A 21,727-nucleotide genomic window follows, 5' to 3' on the forward strand; every position below is an offset into this window, starting at 1 on the left:
TTAATATTGAAGTCTTCTGGCATTTACCAGAGTTTCTGGTTCCTAGTGTCTCTTTTACTCCTAGCTATTGAAGCTCCACAAGATCCTCACATGATGATATGACATGTCCCAGGTAGGGCACACCACCCACCAGAGTGCCTGTGAATGCCCAGGGTGCATTGGGAATAGTTGTACAATGTGGATGGAGATATCTCTGAGTTCCTCACATGTTGCTCACTCAGAACTTTCTTCCTTTCAGGTGCTGCCATTGGCCGATTAGTCGGTGAAGTTGTGGCATTTATCTTTCCCACTGGAATTAAGATGGATGGCATAGTAAACCCTATCATCCCTGGAGGGTATGCACTGGCGGGTAAGTTACTACAACTCTGGGGGCAGCATTAAACTTTTGAGAACCTGAAAAGGCTGAGGGGAGACAGGGTGTTAATAGAGCTGCTGAATATTCAGTGTTGATGCTGATGCAGCGGTTGACAAGTCTCTCTGAAATTCTGCTGATGGCATGGTACTCTAGGGTGTCCCTGTTATCCAGCACACAGAGGCGTTTTAAGGAATTGACGAAGTGGCCAATGCCCTGGGCTCCCACTTTCTTAGGGTCCCTAGTAAAGTGATAGAAACAGTCCACAGTCCTGTCATAATTAAGGTGTGTGCATACAAAACAGATTCAGATATTACTAGAGTACCTCTCTGCCTCACCTCTTCCTCTAACTAATCTCTTTTTTCTAATGTATTTCTCTATCTACCTCACATCTTCCTACTTAACATATGTCTCATCTTTCGACTCTTCACTCTACCTCACCATCATCTCTCTTCCACATCTGTCTTCTTCATCTCCAGCTCACTGTCTTTCTCACCTCTGTTTTTTGCTGTCTCAGACTCTATCCCTCGATGTGCCTTCTTCTACCTCTAATTCTAATAAGGAATGTATCTCAGATCTTAAGTGACTGATGAAAATCTTAAGTAATGTGGAGTCTAAAGTGTGCAGAAACAGGTTGTTGATCAGACCCCCCAGGATATAGCGGCATGGATTGGCAAATTTAGCGGCACAAAAATGAAAATTTAGCGGCACAAAAATGGAAATTTAGCGGCATTTAGCGGCATTTTATTTTGGGTTTTTCGCAACACCAAACACAGATATCTTACTGTTTGAGTTATTCATTCGTCATAGAAGTGTATTTCTTTTATATGGGGGTGGGTGTTGCATACCTTTAATGATGCCGAGACCATTGCATTGTAAATGCTTGTCCTAAAGTGGATGGCCGCTGAACACAGAAGGTGAGCATCACAGAGCTACATGCTGTAAATAACACACCCCATAGATGTCGGAATGACTGAAAAGACATTGAATGAAAACGATTACTATTAACAGACAGCCCCCTAGCCATGGATTTCGGTTCCTCTTCGCATTGGAATTCGCTTCTGCTCGAGCACAGCATGACAAACCTAAATAAATGTAAGGACGTAATGCATTGTAGTATGACTAAACTGCGATCTGTGGCGAAATTAGATTGCAATGGGCCCTAATACAAACAAAGGAAAATAGGCCGCTAACCCCCGAGTGAGTTGTAAAAGCAAGGGCGCCATATTTGATCTTCAGTGGGCATTCCACAACCTGGGGTCCCGGCGCCACTGCACCTGCTGCATCATTTATATCCCTCCACCACCCCTTATTGAGATGTAATAATAAATGGTGCTGGATATTTTATCGTTTCCTTTTTCGCTGGTGGGGTAGATAGCATCGTCTCTTTGAACGGCTACCCTGTCCTTCGTCGTGTTTGCAGCCGCCCTTTGTCTTGCTCGGTTCCTGCTGTCTCTCGCTCTGCATTTTAGCCCGGTGCGGAGTACACAGAAGTGTTTACTCCAGTGATTGTTCGTCTGTATTGGTGAAGAGGTGGACAGATTAGTACCCGAATGAGGGTGTTACCCCCAACACCGACACATCAAATGCGTTTCAGCAACAGTCAGTCAACGGGGCGCCCGCAGATCACCTCACCACAGGATGGCGGATGAATGACAGAGGGCGTTTCACAAAGGGTCGCGCTCTCACACCTTTTAGCTCGCCCTACAACTGGGGAATTGAAAATGGGCTGGATTTTAAGGCGGAAACGGCAAATTTCGCGGGCTTTTGCCCAAATATCGCGGCATTTAAACAGATCGGCCGATTTCGCAATTTTTTTGCAAATCGCGATAAGCTGGAGGGTCTGGTTGATGATTGTCAGAACCCCTTTCAGTGGGCCAAGGGGCACGCAGGGGTTACTGGACCCATCCAAGGGAGAAGAGGCCTTTTACTCATGATGTCCCAGGGCCCGACCTAATATGGATCATGAGCAATCGGTCCAAGTACCCCTTCTGGCTCTCAGTGGTAGCTATGGCTGAACAGTACAAGCCTTCCTCTTGGATGAGTAAACATGACTCATAACTCAAAGAGCACACAGCAATGTCAATAAATTCAATGTCCGATGATATACTTATTTTTATATCAAAATGAAGTATTTTATTTCTAACTCTATGCATTCAAAGCAATATTATAAAATATATAAACAACAACACGTTTCTATTTAGAGTCGGTGCTCTAGCATTTCACTTACAAATACATCGCCCATTCGCGCTTTGTAACATGGTAGGGGTTATTCCCTATTCACTGGTGGCCACATTCAGGGAATGCTCACTAGTTTGCCTTAACTCAAGAGTCCACTCTGACTCTTTGTAAAAAGTGTCTTAGTACCTCAGCACCCTCACCAGCGAGTTTCCCCGATGCCCAATAGGCCCCTAAACAGATTTACTGTTGGACTGTCCCAGCGAGTGCCCCGATCATGGACACAGACACTGCTCTGGTCCAGTGCAGGGAGTCAGCTGCACGCAGCTCTCTCCTGAGCATATGCAGTCGGCTCCAGCAGCAATCGGAGGTGCTTTGGTGCTCCTCCTGCACGGAAAGTCTTGCACTTCCTGCATGGGGAGGGAAATGGATTCCTGTGCTTCCGGCTGAGATACCAGTGCCTTCCTCAGTTTCATGGGGGGCAGTTCCACCTCAATCCTCAATACTTCATGGTGACCCATGGGTCACAGCTCAGATTTCTCCGGCGACGGGCCGATCCTCGCAACCAATTTATTTATCAGTAGCCTCTCTGAGAATATGCGGTTGCTGTAACTCCACTGGCCAAGGCGCCAGCCAACACCTCAAAGTAGTCTGTACCACGGTGGCCCCTCCTGGCATAAGGGGGCCACAGCTGGACTCTGCAAAGGCTTTGGCCGTTTTGATCCAGCAACAGCTTTCAAAGCGGACACTCCTGGTATAAGTGGTCCCTGGCAGAAGTTCCACATGGTTTTACTTGTTCTGCATGGCACTCCACTCATGGCGATCTTCCCGGTGGCCCCCTCCTGGCATATGGGGTAGTCAACTGGAATCTGCACACAGGCTATTACCTGATCGTTACAGCAGCTGTCGCAGCACACCTCACACCGGGAGTCCACCCGGCTGAGCTCCCTACTGGATCTCACTCCCTCCAATGCTCTCTTCTTCCTCACAGGGCACACTGGTCTTGATAAGCAGGCAGGCACTGATGCTCTAGGCTACAGAGCAGGGGGTCTTGGTTACCCTGGGTGGTGTGTCCTCATCCAGCAGGAAAACTATCAAACCTTGGCCTCCAGTCCTAGTAATATGTCCACAACACAGGCCATTGATGTGACTAGAGTTCACATCTGGATGTCAGCCACAGTGGTATGTGCATCAAAAGTTTAATTCGGGGCTCCAAGCTCTACTCTTTATGATTCCCTAATCAGCCCCATCTCCTTCCTGAGATGTATTCAGAAATTCTCCTTGTGATCTATCACTGAATCAAAGAGCACCCCTTTGAAGTGCACAGTGGGTCTTTCTCTCCCTTCCTCCAGTGTGTCTCACTCAGCTCACAGCAATGCAGCAATGCACAAAACTGTCTGGGGGAGATTCCTCTTCTCCTCGTGTTTTCACCAGGCAGACCTGGGCTTCCCAAAAATGAGCCTGGGGTTCTCCATACACTGTGCCTTTGCAGGCACACTTGCAGTCAGTATACATACTCAGCACACACATGGTTCAGTTGTGTCTCCTCCATGTATTGTGCTACCCCAGGGGCACATACATTCAGTAAATGCCATCACTCTGTGCCCACTGCTCTATACTGCATTCTTTCTGTATTGTGCCATGGTGTGCGTGCTGCTTGAAAACACGCACATTGTTATGTTATGTTATTTTGTGACTTTTATAGCGCACGGCTACTCAGAAGAGTGTCCCGGCGCTTTATTGACATCTTAAAAAGACAAACACAACAGAGTAAAAAGACAGGGTTTGGAGAACATAAGAATCTAAAAAGAGAAAAGCCAAGTTTTCAGGCCCTTCCTAAAGGACAACAGATTTGGGGTGCTACGTAACGTCAGGGGCAAAGAGTTCCAGAGCTGAGGGGCCCGGAGCATGAAAGAGCGGCCTCCCATACGAGCCCTCCTCACACGAGGGACAATGGCAAGAAACTTCGACTCTGATCTCAGAGATCGAGAGGGACGATAAGGAACAAGCCTCTTCTGCAGATATTTGGCCCCTGTGGAATAGAAGGCCTTATGAGCAAGGGTTAGAGCTTTAAAAGCTATCCGCTGTCGGATAGGCAGCCAATGAAGCGACTGCAACAGACAAGAAACATTGACTCGCCTGTGCAGACCAAAAATGGCGCGTGCCGCCGCATTCTGGACCACCTGCATCCGTTGCAGGAGATATTCGGGCAGGCCCAGATACAAGATGTTTGAGTAGTCCAGTCTTGAACCGATCAGGGCCTGCACCATAATCCTCCTGTGGTCCTCCGAAAGCAAAGGAAAAAACATCCGAAGCATACGGAGAAGACCAAAGCAGGTGCCAGTGAGGGCTAGGATCTGAGATCTTAAGGTGAGACCATTATCAATTTTAACCCCCAAATTCTTGGCTAACTGAGACGACTGCTTCGGAGGGGACATATCAGCAGACCACCATACCTGCCAGTCCGGATCGGATTGACAACCGAAGAAGAGTACCTCCGATTTATCTGAGTTGCACTTGAGGCTGTTCAGTTGGAGCCATTTGAAAACAGCCCCAAGGCACTCGCGGATACTCTCTCCATCAAAATCCTTTCCTTTCCGGCAGGTAAAGAGCAACTGGGTGTCATCCGTGTAGGATACGATCTGGGCCCCGAAAGACTCAGCCAGAGCCGCCAGATGGGTCATAAAGATGTTAAAAAGAGTCGGGCTCAATACAGAGCCCTGCGGTACTCCGACTCCCAATGGCGGCATCTCAGCAGAGCCAGAGGGGGTCCAGACCGTCTGTCAGCGGTCAGCCAAGAAAGATGTAAACCAGCTGAGCACCGTCCCCCTCAGACCGATCTCATGAAGTCTGATGAGCAAACCCTCATGGGGGACGGTGTCGAAGGCCGCCGACAGAGCGAGCATGATCAACATAGCCCTCCCACCGGAGTCTAGTGTCTCCTTGATGGCCTCAGACACCTCCAGCAGCGCCGTCTCCGTGCTTAGATTGGGGCGAAAGCCCGATTGAGTGGAATGAAGCAGGTCGTTTAATTCCCAAAAATTAGAAAGCACGTTGTGCACGTGCTTCTCCAGGGTCTTAGCCAAAGCAGGAAGAAGAGAAATAGGCCTGTAGTTGGCCAAGACCTCAGGGACCAGACCGGGCTTCTTAATAAGAGGAATGACCATGGCTTGCTTCCAAGCCAAAGGGACCTCGCCTTGACTCAAAGAAAGATTCAGAAGAGGGTTGACCAGCGGATTTACCACCACCGCCATCTTCGCCAAAAATTTGGCCGGGCAAGGATCGAGCGGTGATCCAGATTTAAGATTGGCCAAAAGTGTCAAGGACGAAGCAGGTGAAATAGGCGGAAAGTCTGACAAGACTTGCCCTGAGGGGACCGATGGAACTGGACCAGCCTCAGAACAAAGAAGGGCGCCAGCTGGCCGCGATGGAAAGGAATCCTGTATCAGCTTAATCTTTGCAGTGAAGAAGCATGCAAGATCCAATGCCCACTTCTGTGTGGGAACAGTCTGGGCCGCATTCGACCGCGGGGTAATATATTCCCTGACGATCGTGAAGATCTCTTTGCCGGAGTTCGAGGCATCCTCAATCCTCCTAGCAAAATAGCTTTTCTTCTCAAGGAGAATATCTCGGTGGTAGGCTTTGACCATGGTTCTGTATTCAAGTCTGGCAGCTGGATTGTACTGAGCTCGCCAGGCCCTTTCCGCCACCTTGCACTGCCTGCGAGTAGCAAGCAGCGCACCAGTGAACCACGGAGCAGAAACCCGTTTAGGTAATGAACGGGGGGCCCTCAAAGGGGCCAAATCATTTAACCTGTCCACAAACCAAGCCTGCAAGGACTCTAGGTCCCTATCCAAAACCCCCGTGAGAGGGCATGGATGTTCACACAGTGCCTGTGACAGCAATTCTGGAGTCACCCGATGCAATGCCCTTGACGCTGATCCTAACTGCCTGGGGGCACTGCTCAGGGGTTTCTTATTGCCCAGTATATAAAAATGAACCAAACGGTGGTCGGTCCAAAGCACCGGTATAAGTGCCGTCACCTCTATGAGGGAGGAAGAAAAGACCTGATCCAAAGTATGGCCTTTGTCATGCGTTGGTTCAAAAAGAAAGGGGGCTAAGCCCAAGGGAATCGTGATATCAGATAATTTAATCACGTCTGGGTCCAGAGCATCGTCCATGTGAAAGTTGAAGTCACCGGCCAGAATACATTCACGATGCTTGCGCTGCATAACTCTTCACTCTTCAGGTATTGTACTTGCCGCAAGCACACATCCATCCAGCACATGCTTTCATTGTACACAGACTGCACAGCATGTAATGTATTCCCTCTAGTATACACACACCAAGTACACACACTCACCATGCGTGCACTGCACAGCACTCTACATCTAACTGATGTAGGCCAAGGGTGAGTTAAGCACACAGCAGTGGAACTTTTAAAAAGGCGAGTGAGCCTGTAGGCCTCACTCCAGTTACCCAGGTTAAAGAGGACCGGTTCACTGCTACTGATCACTACACAGTATGCTGCTGCCACCACGCTTGTGATGCTTAATTATTGGTAAAGGCAGCAGACTATCACCACACTGAGGGTAGCAGTTAAGGCGCCCCTGCCAGTCCAACAAAGATCACAATCTGTGCAACAGGCCTATGTCATAGTGCACACGCATGATCCATGTTTGCCAGTGATAGCAAAAATCAGCAGTAGGGATCCAGACACAGTACAGCTGGGCTCTCATGGCAAGGGGTCACGTCACGTCCATTACCATGCAGAGGGCTCTTCTGTCCCAACAATGACAATAACATTGGAGCAACAAGGTTCTTAAAAGCACAAAGGCAATTTTTCAATCTTTTGTTATGAAGGCAGTATTAGTAATTTTGCTATCCACTGCACAATTTTAGTTTCTTTATTGACCCCTTCTAAGTTACTATAGCCTAGCTTGATAGTATCTTCCACTTAACATTAGCAAGAGATTTGAGATTCTCACACATCAAAGCAAGCACAAAGACCTCATACAGAGAGCCCACGTAGAAACTGGTTACAGGTGTGTGATGAAGCATGCAATGTAGTCTGGGTGAGGAGTAGCATCATTTTCGATGAAAATAAAGAACACGTTTAAAACAAGCGTCAGTAGCCTATGATATAAAGAACTCACTAGCTCTTCAGGCATGACCACAGTACCTTTTGTTGATGGACTATGATGTAGGGAGGGTGCACTAGCAGTCCTATAATGTCCTCCCGCTTCCCTATGTGGGCGTAACATGATTTGCCCTAACCTCACCTCAGGAGTGTAGTGGTCTTTATTTGGCCTGTAGTGAGGTGCTATTTGTCCTTTGTTCACTGTGGTCATCACGTGTCTTGGTATCAAGATCATTATTTTCTCCTGATCATGTAAAACTCTGGATGCAGTTATCCATGGTACAGAGGTGCAAAGTGGTGATAATAGTTTTTTCACTTGCACTGAGTTAGGTTAAGTGGTCATCATTTGTGCTTCTGGCTGCAGGTGTCATTTTTAGGTCTTGCCTGCAGACAGCGCATGCACTGTCGACTGCGAGGGGTATTTTTTACTATGAAGGGCTTGGGGACCCCCAATTGCTTATCATTCATTTGCATCATTGTCACTCTTCTTTGCTGCCTCCTAATTGGTGCTCTCCACAACACTGGAGTCAAGTTATCCTGACTGATGACGGCTGATAGCCAGAAACCGGTCCTAGGATGCTTGATTCCGGTCCAGGGAAGACATGGCTTGGCAGTTCGGGCTGGACTGTTCCCATGAGGCACAGGGTCAAGACTGATTTGCATATGGCCATGTCTGAACTGGGGTGGCGTGGAGTGCAAAAAAACGATGGATTTAGGCCCAGAAATCTGAACTGAGGTGAATGTATGACATTGTTCTGCATTCTGTCCATCAACTGTTGTTTTTGCATCCTAATTGGCCAGCACGCGACAGGATTCACTTCCTTTTCTTTGTGTGGAGTATGAACAAAGCACAGATTAATTCATCTTAATAAGTCGGGAACTTTTTCTTTCACTGCTTCACTTTTTACATACATCTTTTTAAAATTATTTTTATAATAATTATCACCGTATACGTACGCATTTCAGGACACTTCCTCTGTTTCCAGTTCTTGTGCTGGTTTCTCCATTCGTTTTCAAATGCATTTACGCCACTCCACGTGACTCGGCTCTATGCCACTGTACTCTATCACTCTACTCACCTCTACACCATTCCACTCTATGCTGCTATACTTTACGCTACTCTACTCCACGCCACTCTGTGCAACTCAACTCCACTCTGTGCCACTCCACTCCACTCTACTCCATGCCACTGCACTCTATGCCACTCCACTATAGGCAACTCCCCTCTATCACTCTACTTTACTCACCTCTACATCATTCCACTCTATGCTACTATACTTTACGCCACTCTACTCATTTTCTTAGCTTTAGATGTAGCGGTAATTGTTTTGTTCTTTAATACAGTAGTAATAATTTAACCTTAAGGTTAAATGCCTTTTTTTGACAGAGCACAGAGGTCATTATATTGAACAAGGGGCATTGATTTTTATTCATCCTTTTGATCAGTGGTAATTATTTTCCTCTAAGCTCAGTGGCCTTTATTTGCCACTAAATGATTCGGTCCTTTTTACCCCCGGGCCTGTGGTAATCATTTTCTCTCTGTGCAGGCGTCATCATTAGTATCTGGTTGGTTCACCCCGTCTTGAATATTACGCACACAGCCCTGTCTGAGGAGCTCAGTTTTTAGGTTTCGCCTGGTGTAGCACTGCGCAGCAGTGTTCGCGCAGGTGAAATCTTATGTTAGAACAGTACGGGGCTTTGTCCCGCCTCTCTCTTCCATTGGCTAGCTCCATAAATGGAGGCTAGCCATTGGAAGAGAGATCTGTCAGCCATTGCCCGAGCAGATTCGTGGGCGTTCCGGCGATTTTTACTCATCCCGCCCCTTTTAGAATGTCATTGCGGCGGCGGGCGGGTGTTTTTTTTTTCCCCGGCATGTTTTGGTCTTTTTGAAAGTGTCTTTGCAGGAGTAGGCTGCTAGATTTAAGTTGCCAGGATGTACTTTCTACTTGAGATCAGGTAAGCAGCATTTTGTTATAATTTTTTTTCACTTTCTACGTGTCTCCGTCTCATGTCGTCTCCTTGTTTGTTTTCCGTCTTTGCGTATTTTGTTGCTGTCGTCTCACACTCCCCCCCCGCACAGCGCAGTCACCACCTGTGCAGCGGTGCTGTGTCCGAAGCCATGCCAGCGCGCTCCCAGGAGAGCCTCTCCGCCGCCGCTGGGACGATGGATCTACCACCCATGCAGCAACAGCCCCCGCCGGGTGCACCACTGGGGCGCGGGGCAGTGCCCTCCGAGGGGACCCCGTCCCTGCCCGCAGCCTCCGAGGACCCCAGAGCTGCTGAACATGCCGGACCTCTGCTCAGGGAGCAGGAGAGGGGGGGCAGGTGGGGGTGGGTGTAGCCGTCCTGCGCCCGGCGCTTTTTGTGGCCAGCAGTACTATCCTGTACGGAACAGGGAGCGGCCCCAGTACCGCTCAGCGGGGGCTCTTTACGTCTAAAACGAGCACAGCACTTGTCAGTGGGGCTCTACGCTGTTTAACATGAGTTTAACTGGGGTGCAAAACCGGATGAAGGTACCTCTAAAAGGGGCGTGGCCTATGAAAATAAGGGTGTGGGGTACTTATGTGACCTCTATAGCATACCACCAACTGGTATTTTGGTACAAGATTAATTAAAACATGTGAAATATAAACAGAAACTAAATGTCTGCCTTGGATTACCCTAATCTTTTTCACATGACTTGTTCAGAAATTGATCCGTGTTATTGACCAGTAAAGTCAAGGATGTGATGAATACAGGACCCGACAGGGACCTTTTGCAATGCCCAGTTTTATTAACTAACGGGTCTGAGGCAGGGATGGCTTTGATGACCGTGCTGCCCCCTTCCCCCTCCCCCCAGTGCCCGAAACGCTCCATGCAAGTGTGCCCACTCGTCCCATTTCCAGACACTGTCATCGAGGCCTTTGGGACACCACAGGGCTTTGGAGTCCCCGGGAATCTGCAGGATCGAGGAAGCTTTTCACTCCTCTGATGTCAGTAGGAGCATCATTGAGTCACAACGATAAAGCGCCCACAGACACTTTGGTTTGCATGGAGCGCTACAAAACACTCATAACTGCAGCGCAGCCCATCATAGAACGATAACCTCCTGCTACAAAATAATAAATGGGATAAGCCCCCCATTGCTTCCTATATTTAAGGGTAGACACTTCCAGACATACCTCCGAAAAGAACTTATTTACTTGGACAATCTCTGTATGAGTATGGCACTCTACCCTGCACTTGAATTTGTTAGATTTTAAATTACATGTAGTTATTTACAGTAACATAATACATACCAAACTGTGTATCAACATTAAGGAGTCTTGCAACGTTCGATTGTTGGTGGGGCTGCATTTAAAATTCACCTCACAGATCTTTATTTGTGAGGTGTACTCAGACCTCCAGGAGCTATACGTGTCGCTCTATTTTAAAGTAAATAAGGGCTCAGTAAACTGTGAGCGCGCATCTGCGCTCCTCTTACCACCGGCTCTGCCCCCCTCGCTGAGGCTCCTGCCCCCCTCGCTGAGGCTCCTGCTGAGGCTCCTCCCCCTCGCTAAGGCTCCAGCACCCCCCCCCCCGCCTCCGCCCCTCCGCCCCTCCGTGTCCAGCAGCAAAGGAAATGCCACTCGGTCTTCAATAACCCAAAGTGGTGGCTTGGCCCGATGGGAGGGAGGGTAGGCAGGGCCTAAACTAGAGGAAACCAAAAATTTGCCTATGCCTCCAAACAATGCAATAATGCAAACACTGAATGATTAGAGATAAACCATAAATTTATTAGTTTATCTCGACAAAACTTTTGTCATTGAATCAATACATAAGTTACAAAATTCACTTATTTTAGGAGCAGACAAAGAGAGAACCATCGACTTCCTTTCTAGCCATATGGAGATCAATCGAACAATGTGTAAGTATCTACAGTGAACAATTATAAAGCAAAAACATTGCGCTAAATCGTACATACATGGACATTAATGAATCAAAAAGAAACTTTTCAAGAAACAGGTAAACGATCACAGTTTGAAAATCATAAATACAGCAACATGTGAGAGCAAGGGTGAATCTTTCAAATACAACAACCCCTAACTCATGAAGTGAATTCGTTCGTGTAAAAAATCACAGTAAGCCCATTTTGAATATGTGACTATCAAAAGCCATTGGTGTGAAGACAAATGTATGAGTTCAAATGTCAAAATGCCTAAAGTCAAATGCCGACGCGTTTCCAATCCTGCCAGTGGTTTACAGGATTTTCATCAGGGCGGGGAACGAGTCCATGGGAACTGTTTTCCAAAAAGAATAAAGAGTTTGTTTTAGTAAACTGCAAACAAACGCCATTGTGTTCAAGTGCAAAATGAACCGCATTATGGTGCGGCATACCTTGAAGGTAGTGGCCTGTGTGGCTTCAATTTTGGGAATAGCGCTTTGGCTCTTTGGGTCAGGCGGGTCTGGGCTGTAACAAGAAAAATGACTGCTGTCACTGATTTGAAAGTGACCCACTGCACGCTGAAGGAAATAACATGAAGGAAAAATGATTTTACCTTGAGTCTTTACAACATTAAGTCAAGGCAGCGGTGGCAGGATTATTTTTCAATTATTTGATCTGGGGACAGAAATGACGATATTTTAAGAAGTTGTGCCAAAACGATAAAAGAACAGGCACTAGAGCATCACCGCTCCGATGGGAACACTTACTTTTAAAAGTTGAACACGGGTGGAGGGATCGGACCGGTGTTAACAATGGAACGCTGTCCGTTCTAAAAAATAAGAAGGAGAGGAGGCTAGCAACTGTGCGCTGAATCACGCAGTGGAAAGATAAAAACTGACACTCAATGGCAGGTGAAGAAGGGATCTATCGCTTACCAAACAACGCCACGGAGGGCTCTGCTAGACTGCATCCTTGCTTCTACCGGCACCTACAGGCTTTAGTTGTCCAGGGCGCTGCCGGTACTGGTGGTGATAAAAGCATGTGTATGCTAACAGCCAATGGGATGAGTTAAGAGTGCTACTGCATTGTGGGAAATGGAGTCCAAGTGTGGAGTCAAGCTCGATTAATTTCACTAAGCGTGTTTAGGCCCTTGTTCACACTATCGAATCGCAGTATGAGGTATGCCTCCTTACGCAAAAGCATAGTTTCTACATTGGGGTAGCGTTTAGAGTCCAGCCAGACAAGTGGTGTCCATTTGAAATCGTTTTCTGTGTGCTGGTTATTTACAAAGTGTTCAACCATGGGTGCGGTCATTACTCGTTTTTTTATCCGAGATCGGTGTTGTGTAATGCGTGCATTAATGGCTTGATTTGTCTTGCCAATATAGACCTTGTCACAAGGACAGACCACTGCATAAATGATATTTTTTGTTTTACAGTTGGTGAATGCATCATGTGTCCATTTGATGCCATGATTAATGAAGGTGTCCCCTTCAATTGTAGAAGAACATGAAACACAGTTACCACATTTGTGGTGCCCAGTGATTGGTCTGAGGTTCCACTGTGATATGAGGTCACTTTTGGGCGGAGGAATATGGGTGTCTGCTTTGATGAGATGCTGACCAATATTTGGGTTCTTTCTCATTGCAAAGATCGGTTTGGGCAAAGGGTGCTCCATTGTTTCCAGCAAGTGCCAATTGTTTCGGATGATGTTTTTGAACTGGTTCGTGTGTTGCCCGAAGGTGGTCACACAAACCAATTGATCTAATTGCTTTTTTTCTTTTACCTGAAGGAGTGTCTCCCTCGGGGTGAACTTCGCCCTGTTCTTGGCATGCTTTAGTAATTTCTTGGGGTATCCTCTGACAGCCATCTAATTACAGAATCTTGTTGCGTGGGATTCAAAATCCTGTAGATTGGTACAGTTGCGTCTTATGCGCAGCAGTTGCCCATAAGGTAAATTATCCTTAAGGCTTTGTGGGTGTGAGCTATTGTAATGCAGGATTGTATTCCTGTCGGTAGGTTTTTTGTGCAAAGAGGCCGTCAGTCCAGATGTGCTGGTACCTACTAGGACGTCCAGGAAAGTCATTTCTTTGGAACTCGAGTTCATCGTAAACTTAATGTCTTGGTGTCGTGAATTCAACCATGCGTGGAATTGATCAAGTTCGTCTGGCTCCCCTGCCACAGGACCCAGACATCATCTATGTATCTCAACCAGTGAATCATGTGATGTGAAAAGGGGTTGTCCTTATAAATGAAGCGTTCCTCGTATTGGGACATGTAGAGCACCGCCAGCTCCGGCGCATAAGGACAGCCCATGGCTGTCCCTTTGATTTGTATGTAAAAATCACTCTCAAATCTGAAATAGTTACTCCGAAGAGTCAATTCAGCCAATTCCACAATAAATGCGGTTGGAACCCGGTGGGGTCTTTCGCGTTTTTCTAGGTATAGTTCAATAACCTCTAAAGCCTCATCCTGAGGTATTTGTGTGTAAAGAGAAGCGACATCTAGTGTCACCATCAATTGCGTTGTCTCATCAAATGAGTGTCCTTCAATGTGGTTAATGAAATCAGTCGTGTCTCTCAGGTGCGATTTGACTTGTTCTATACATGGTTTTAAGAAAAAATCAATGTATTTAGATATCGGTTCAAGCACTGAATCGCAACCGGACACAATGGGTCTGCCCGGGGGTGTCTGATCGTTCTTGTGGATCTTGGGTAAGAAGTAGAGAATTGGCGTTCTAGGTGATTTTTTGTTTAGATATTCATGCTCTTTTGGTCCTAAGAAGCCTTCAGCTAAGGCTCTTTGGGTGATTTGTGCTATTTTGCCCTGGATCATAAGGACAGGATCCTCTTTAGATGGTCTGTACCAATCCTTATTGTTTACATGCTGTTGTCCTTCGGTGAGATACATGGGTCGGGGCCATAAGACCACCGCACCCCCCTTGTCCGCCTGTTTTATAATGATGGATGTGTCCAATTTGAGGTCAGTAATTGCCTTTTGGGTGTCTTTGCCGAGGTTATTTTTGACAAAGCCGCTCTTTTTCTGAAGCTTAGTAAGGGAGGACAGAACTGCTTGTTCAAAAGCAATGATTTGTTTAGGAATGTTTGTCATTGGGGTAAACCTGGATTTGACCCTTAGTCCAGTTGTTTCCTGTGGGGACGTCATTTCAGTACCAGCGAAATGGGCCTTCAGCCTCAATTTGCGACAAAAATCAAGTGCCTCAAGTTTTAATTTTGTAAAATCAGTCCTCTTAGTTGGGACAAATTTCAGGCCCAAGCCAAGAAGCATTTCTTCATTCTTATTCAATAATTTGTCAGAGAGATTCACTATGGTAGATGAGTCTAATTGTTGTAGTTCTTGTTGCGGGTGCGCATTTGCCATGGTTGCTTGAAGCGCGGCCGCGTTTGGCCGCCCCTGGCTAAAAAAGGAGTTGATCCCCTACCTGCACCTCGTGTTTTAGAATTAGGTTGTCTAGAGTCAGAAGAAGAGTCGGAGGAAGTAGTGTCAGAGAATGTAATAAATTTGTTTCTGGATCTCCCTTGAAATGTATTTAAAGCTCCTCTAGATTCGCCAGAGGTGTAAAAATCTTCCCTGAGAAATGGGTACACTTGTTCAAGTCTAAAGGATTTGGAATCCTTTTCAAATTGTGTTGTTTTAATGTTGAGCGAGTAATCTTTAAATGATGCGATCTCTTTTTCTATTTTGTCCAACAATATCTTCGCATCACTTGTGGTTTGGGTGTCATTAATGGTTTTGATTAACTCCTCAATCTCCTCAACTCGGTCTTCAAGGCGCTGTTGGGCTCCCAGTCAGGGCTGCGGCCGCACAGAGGCACAGGAAGGCGAACCCCAGCCTCCTTCGTAACCCCTCCCCTTTCTTCTTTCCTTCACCCTCCCATGCATGTCTCCTGTCCCTCCACCACACATTATTGTGTATCTTCTGGTCTCCCCTGTTTCTCCCTCCTTTCTTACGCTATTTTACTCCTCTCGTATCCTGCCTTTTTCTGACCTCCGAAACTTCTTTCCACGATCTATCAGCTTAGGCCTGACCCCACCCCAATTCCTTTGCCCCGCATTCCTCTTGTTTCCATATTTGTTTTCTTACCCCCAACTTTTCCTTCCTTAAATGCTTCTCCCTCAGACCTCTCCCTCCTTACTTTCTTCAAACCCCTCCACACCCGTGCATTCGCCTCCACTCCCCGGTGACGGTGCACCACTATCTCACAGGTGCCCCCCCTTCTCTCACCTTCACACTTCACCTTTGTCCTCTTGCCTCGGCCCCCCACCCCACAAGCACTCTGCTCCTCGAGGTAGCCTGGGGGGGGGGTGGCGGGGGGGGGGGGTCTGTTGTGTCCTTGTGTAATGTAACTGGTGCTTCATGTAAAACCTCCAAGACCTTCGGTGCGAGTTCGAGTTACACAAAACTGAAAAAACAGCCACAGGGCTGCAGCTGTGGGCATCACCAAAGCACCCCCGTCCTCCCTGCAATCAGAATTCACTGGTGTGTGAAATCCGCGCTTCAGAGAACCTTCAAGAGGTGTCAGCTGTGAAGAGGGGTCACAGAGGGAGGGGCATAGGAGTCAATGCAGCGTCAATTTACACCCGAGGTTAATTTATAAGGGAGAGTCAGACCTGTGTCCCACCCCTACTTACTAACACGGTGAATGCCACATTGTGCTATATCTATGCATGTAAATAAAATAAAGTGTTGCATGCAGCACCTTGAACCCGAAGCATGCCCATGCACATTGTGCCACCCACACTTCCGCCAGGTCAGTGCCCCGCCCTCCTCTCTGTGGTGTCAGACCTCACTCGCGTATGAGGGTGTCCAGCAGGAGTGTGTCAGATTCCCCCAGCTGAGTGTGGAGCACACACGAGACAATAACTCGGACACCTGGTCCCCGAGGGGTGAAGCAAACTCTTCCACATTGTGCGTGGAGCTCTCTCAGCACATATTAGTAAGATCAGCAACGTGCTTTCTTATAGCGCTTTATACCTTGTTATTATGGTGAGCCAGTGAAGGGAACAAATCCCATCCCTGACCGAGAAGTGTTAAGGGCCAATCGGGCTGCAGCAATCTGGGCTATTTGAAGCTGATTAAGGCAGGAGGCATTAATGATGAGGTATAGAGAATTGCAGTAATCCAATTGCGAGGTCACCTGAGTGATGATGACCGATTGGTGCAGTTCCATGTGAGGGTGGCTCTGTGTAGGTGGATGTGTGTGTGAGGGTGGCTCTGTGTAGGTGGCTCTGTGTGTGTGGGTGGGTCTATGTGAATGACTCTGTGGGTGGCTCTGTGTGTGTATGTGGCTCTGTCTGTGTGGCTCTATCTGTGTGTGTGTGTGTGGCTCTGTGTGTGTGTTTGTGCTCTGTGTGTGTGTGCAAATGCAATAGGTCTCGCATTTTTGAGAGATTAAGCTATTGGCATTGTAAATGCCATTTATTTATCTGTTTTCAAAACCAACACATAAATACAAAATTTGTCATTTACAATGCCAATAGCTCTAACTTTTACAAAGGCGAAACCGTTGCATTGTAAATGCTTGTTCTTATTTCTTTCAGGAGCGGCTGCTTTTTCCGGTGCTGTCACCCACACCCTATCAACGGCACTTCTGGCTTTCGAGGCAACAGGACAAATTGCCCATATCTTGCCCGTTCTCTTGGCGGTGTTGGTCGCCAATGCCATATCCCAGAAGTTTCAGCCTTCCTTCTATGATGGCACCATTATCGTGAAGAAACTGCCCTACCTACCTCGGATCCGCAGCAGACACATAGGGTGAGTCACCAAGCAGCTGACCTTACACATGCTTGCACAAACGTCATCAGTGCACGTGTTTTCCAGCTATTCACCCAGAACCAGAGAACTGACACTCACACTCTAATCCCATAGTCACAGCACACTATTCATGTATGCGTGCAAACTACTTATATTCAAGCACAGTTCAGCAACAGCACAACACACTCCCAGATACAGCTTACAAATCGAAGCAAACCAGAGCACACTCGTCCACTTACTCATACACACAGCCGCAGTAAAGGACTCTCTGACACTAGTTAGTATGCACTTAAATGTGCACATTTGTGTACAGAACCTTTCATTCCAATGGATATTAGTGGAAGGGGCTATGAAGAAATTCATATCTGGGCTTTCAAAATATCTTCAATTAGGACCATACAGGAGTCTAATAGTAACTTACCCCCAGATGCATCAAGCATCCATTTTGCGATTCCTTATTAGCGAAAAATAAGGATTCGCTAATAAGGAATAGCAAAATGCTATGCATGAAGAAATCGCTAAAAAAAATGTGATTTCTTAATATTCCTTAATTGCGAGTCACAATTAAGGAATACCTCCCCATTCATTCCGATGGGCCTAGAGGCCCATAGGAATGAATGGGAAGACATTCTCAATTTGCGATTCGCAATTAGCGAATCGCAAATTGAGAATGCAATTTCAAGGGTGCAGGGGTGTTCAAAGGACACCCTGTTGCACCCCTGAAATTAATCTGTGCACATATGTTGCGCACACACATGCCCTTAGGGGGAGACACTATACTTAAAGCCACTCTAATCTATGCTACACCACTCCACTCTACTCTGCACCGCCCAGAGCATACCATTGATTTTTTCATTGTCACTCTCTTTGCAATCTTTTGATTGTTGTCTGGTTATAAGGACTGGCTTTCTTTGAGTCATCATCTCTTCCAATTGCATTAACATGGATGTAAAATACAGTATATTTAGTCATTCCATCATTTTCAGCTTTGCCAGCATTATCAGTTGACATTTTTTTGAGCCAGGATATTTATACATTTTTTTTTTAAACAGATTTTTATTAACTTTTCTTCAGGCATCGTATAATCATACAGTGCAGTTAGATCATCATTGCAATGGGTCTATCTTCAGAATGCAAATCAACAGTACTCAATATCCCGTGGTCCTACCTAACTCCCCCTCCCACCTCCCCCTCTGCCCCCGCCCCCCCTTGTCAGTGTGCGTTCCTCTACTCCCCCTATGAAATGGCATAAACCCCTTGTGCTCCGGTACCCAACTCCTTCCCGAGGCTATACTCATCTACATCCAATCAGGGGTCCAGTGATCCCAACTAAAGGTCTCCATATCTCTGTGTCAGGGTCGTCTCTCCCCTCAGCCCACTGTGCAGTAACCATCACATGCGGTGAGGTTCTACGCTCTAGTTGGCCCCATCTCCCGTGTGTTCCCCGGTGCTCCCCACCCCAGTCGCCAGTTCCTGATTCGTTGGCGCATCCCCCCCCATCCCCTACATCTGCCTCTGCTGTTGACTGAAGTTCTACTACCAACGCGCCCCACGCCCTGGCCGCATCTAGCGCCTTGTCATTGGGGGTGCGTCTGGCTAATTGTAGTCTGAGCGTCCCTTCACTGCTCGCGCACTGTTGGAAGCTCTCTCACCATCTCAGAAAACTGGGTCCCACTCTGGACTTCCAGTGCATGGTGAGCTCCCTTTTTGCCATAATCAGCCCCAGGTCGAAAAACGTACTTGTGATTTTTGTGGCGGGCGTGTGCGGGAACCAAAGTAAAAGGCACCACTCACAGGAGCTAAAGGCGCCACTCACAGGAGCTAAACACTGTTGCTGATCTACTGTTTCTACTTCAGCTGAGTAAGAGAACTCGTTCTACCGTCTGCAGCCTGTGCTGGCTGTCTGAAGCTGACGCTGATTCCTCACTGTGTCGTGGTGCTGCCTCCCCCTGACTCGCTGGTGTGAGCGTGAGCTGCACTCGGCACGCTCTGCCTGTCGCTCCCAGCTGGAGTCAGAGGGGTTGAGGCCAGGGTGCAAACAGCGAGAGCACCTAGCCTGGGGGACTGCGAGGACCAGAATCCTTAGCGGAGACCACCTGGTTCCTCTTCCCCCAGGCGAACCGCCCACGGACACGCCCCCAACGACCTGGTTAAATATTCGTGACACCCGCTTCGCGGGCGCCACTCACAGGAGCTAAACACTGTTGCTGATCTACTGTTTCTACTTCAGCTGAGTAAGAGAACTCGTTCTACCGTCTGCAGCCTGTGCTGGCTGTCTGAAGCTGACGCTGATTCCTCACTGTGTCGTGGCGCTGCCTCCCCCTGACTCGCTGGTGTGAGCGTGAGCTGCACTCGGCACGCTCTGCCTGTCGCTCCCAGCTGGAGTCAGAGGGGTTGAGGCCAGGGTGCAAACAGCGAGAGCACCTAGCCTGGGGGACTGCGAGGACCAGAATCCTTAGCGGAGACCACCTGGTTCCTCTTCCCCCAGGCGAACCGCCCACGGACACGCCCCCAACGACCTGGTTAAATATTCGTGACACCCGCTTCGCGGGCGCCACTCACAGGAGCTAAACACTGTTGCTGATCTACTGTTTCTACTTCAGCTGAGCAAGAGAACTCGTTCTACCGTCTGCAGCCTGTGCTGGCTGTCTGAAGCTGACGCTGATTCCTCACTGTGTCGTGGCGCTGCCTCCCCCTGACTCGCTGGTGTGAGCGTGAGCTGCACTCGGCACGCTCTGCCTGTCGCTCCCAGCTGGAGTCAGAGGGGTTGAGGCCAGGGTGCAAACAGCGAGAGCACCTAGCCTGGGGGACTGCGAGGACCAGAATCCTTAGCGGAGACCACCTGGTTCCTCTTCCCCCAGGCGAACCGCCCACGGACACGCCCCCAACGACCTGGTTAAATATTCGTGACACCCGCTTCGCGGGCGCCACTCACAGGAGCTAAACACTGTTGCTGATCTACTGTTTCTACTTCAGCTGAGTAAGAGAACTCGTTCTACCGTCTGCAGCCTGTGCTGGCTGTCTGAAGCTGACGCTGATTCCTCACTGTGTCGTGGCGCTGCCTCCCCCTGACTCGCTGGTGTGAGCGTGAGCTGCACTCGGCACGCTCTGCCTGTCGCTCCCAGCTGGAGTCAGAGGGGTTGAGGCCAGGGTGCAAACAGCGAGAGCACCTAGCCTGGGGGACTGCGAGGACCAGAATCCTTAGCGGAGACCACCTGGTTCCTCTTCCCCCAGGCGAACCGCCCACGGACACGCCCCCAACGAAACGTATATAGATAACATCTCGCATCCCGCGACGCGGGACGCGCGCGGGACTAAGCGCGGGGATAAGCCCGGGCAAAAGGGCGGGCCGTCTGTGGCCGTCCGGGGACGACCGAGGACGGGACGGGCCACCCCACTAACGCTCACTATAAGAGGAAACTCTTCAACTAAACTTTTGATTCATACGTGTAAAAAACCCTCATTCCTTAACTGATCAACTGAGATAGTGTGATTAAGACAAGCCACAGCATATAATTAATACTATACATTACATCTATAAAATAGATTTCTGTCCCCAAGTATGAGGGCGCTAAAAAAACTACGCTCACGGACAATCTACATGAGGCGAATGGGGACGGACGCAGCTGTAAGAAATTCTGTAGACAAGTCACTAAAACCAGGACAAATATCAAGCACTCCTGCTATAAGTGAATACTTCTCTACCCTCTCCAAGAAAAAGTTTTTTTCCCCAAATTCTAATGATGATCAAAATAAGTTGGTTGAACCTGATCCGTTACATTTTTCTGACCAGAAATCCAACAAACAAGGTCAAATAACAATAGAGAGTAATTTGGCAAATTACTCTCCTTCGGAAGAATGTCAAAAATCTCGTCTGGTTGTGTCTCAAATAACAACTATAACACCTATAAAAAATCAGGACAATGACTTATTTTTCAACGTATCCGCAAATCAGAACTCAAAGACTGAAGAAGAAAATAAAGAAATATTGCTAAGTCAAAGACATCCCCAAACCAGTTCGCCAGAAAAATCACCTAACCTTTTTTCTAATCTGACCAATCTATCAGACCCTAATTTTATAAACCCAAATTTTATAAACCTAAACTCTGGAAATACTGTCTCTCCCATATCAAAAGCACTCTTCTCACTGCAAGAAATTCTGGATTCAGTACTAACACATCTTGGACACATTTTAGCTAACTCAGATGATACTTTAGACGTACAAATAGGAATACTTAAATTCCTGGTTGAAGAAAAAAAGAAAAAAGATCTAACTAAAGTCTCATCAAAACAAACTGGAGAAGTCGAATCACAACAAACAGATGAATTTCATAAAAATGGAAGTGCCGCCCCAAAACAACAGGAAGCAAGCACACAAA

The 21,727-nt window shown here is 47.6% G+C and overlaps 1 protein-coding gene across 1 annotated transcript in view; it reads left to right on the forward strand.

Moving 5' to 3' along the window:
* Nucleotides 1-21,727, forward strand: part of LOC144754579 (chloride channel protein ClC-Kb-like) — a 159,547-nt gene that overhangs the window by 115,302 nt on the left and 22,518 nt on the right. Inside the window, exons 13-14 of the mRNA XM_078642543.1 lie at nucleotides 239-349; nucleotides 17,135-17,348. Of these exons, the coding sequence (XP_078498669.1) occupies nucleotides 239-349; nucleotides 17,135-17,348 (325 nt within the window). The remainder of the gene's footprint in view (nucleotides 1-238; nucleotides 350-17,134; nucleotides 17,349-21,727) is intronic.

The sequence above is a fragment of the Lissotriton helveticus genome, chromosome 5_1 (assembly GCF_964261635.1).
Source record: "Lissotriton helveticus chromosome 5_1, aLisHel1.1, whole genome shotgun sequence".
Lineage (NCBI taxonomy): Eukaryota > Metazoa > Chordata > Amphibia > Caudata > Salamandridae > Lissotriton > Lissotriton helveticus.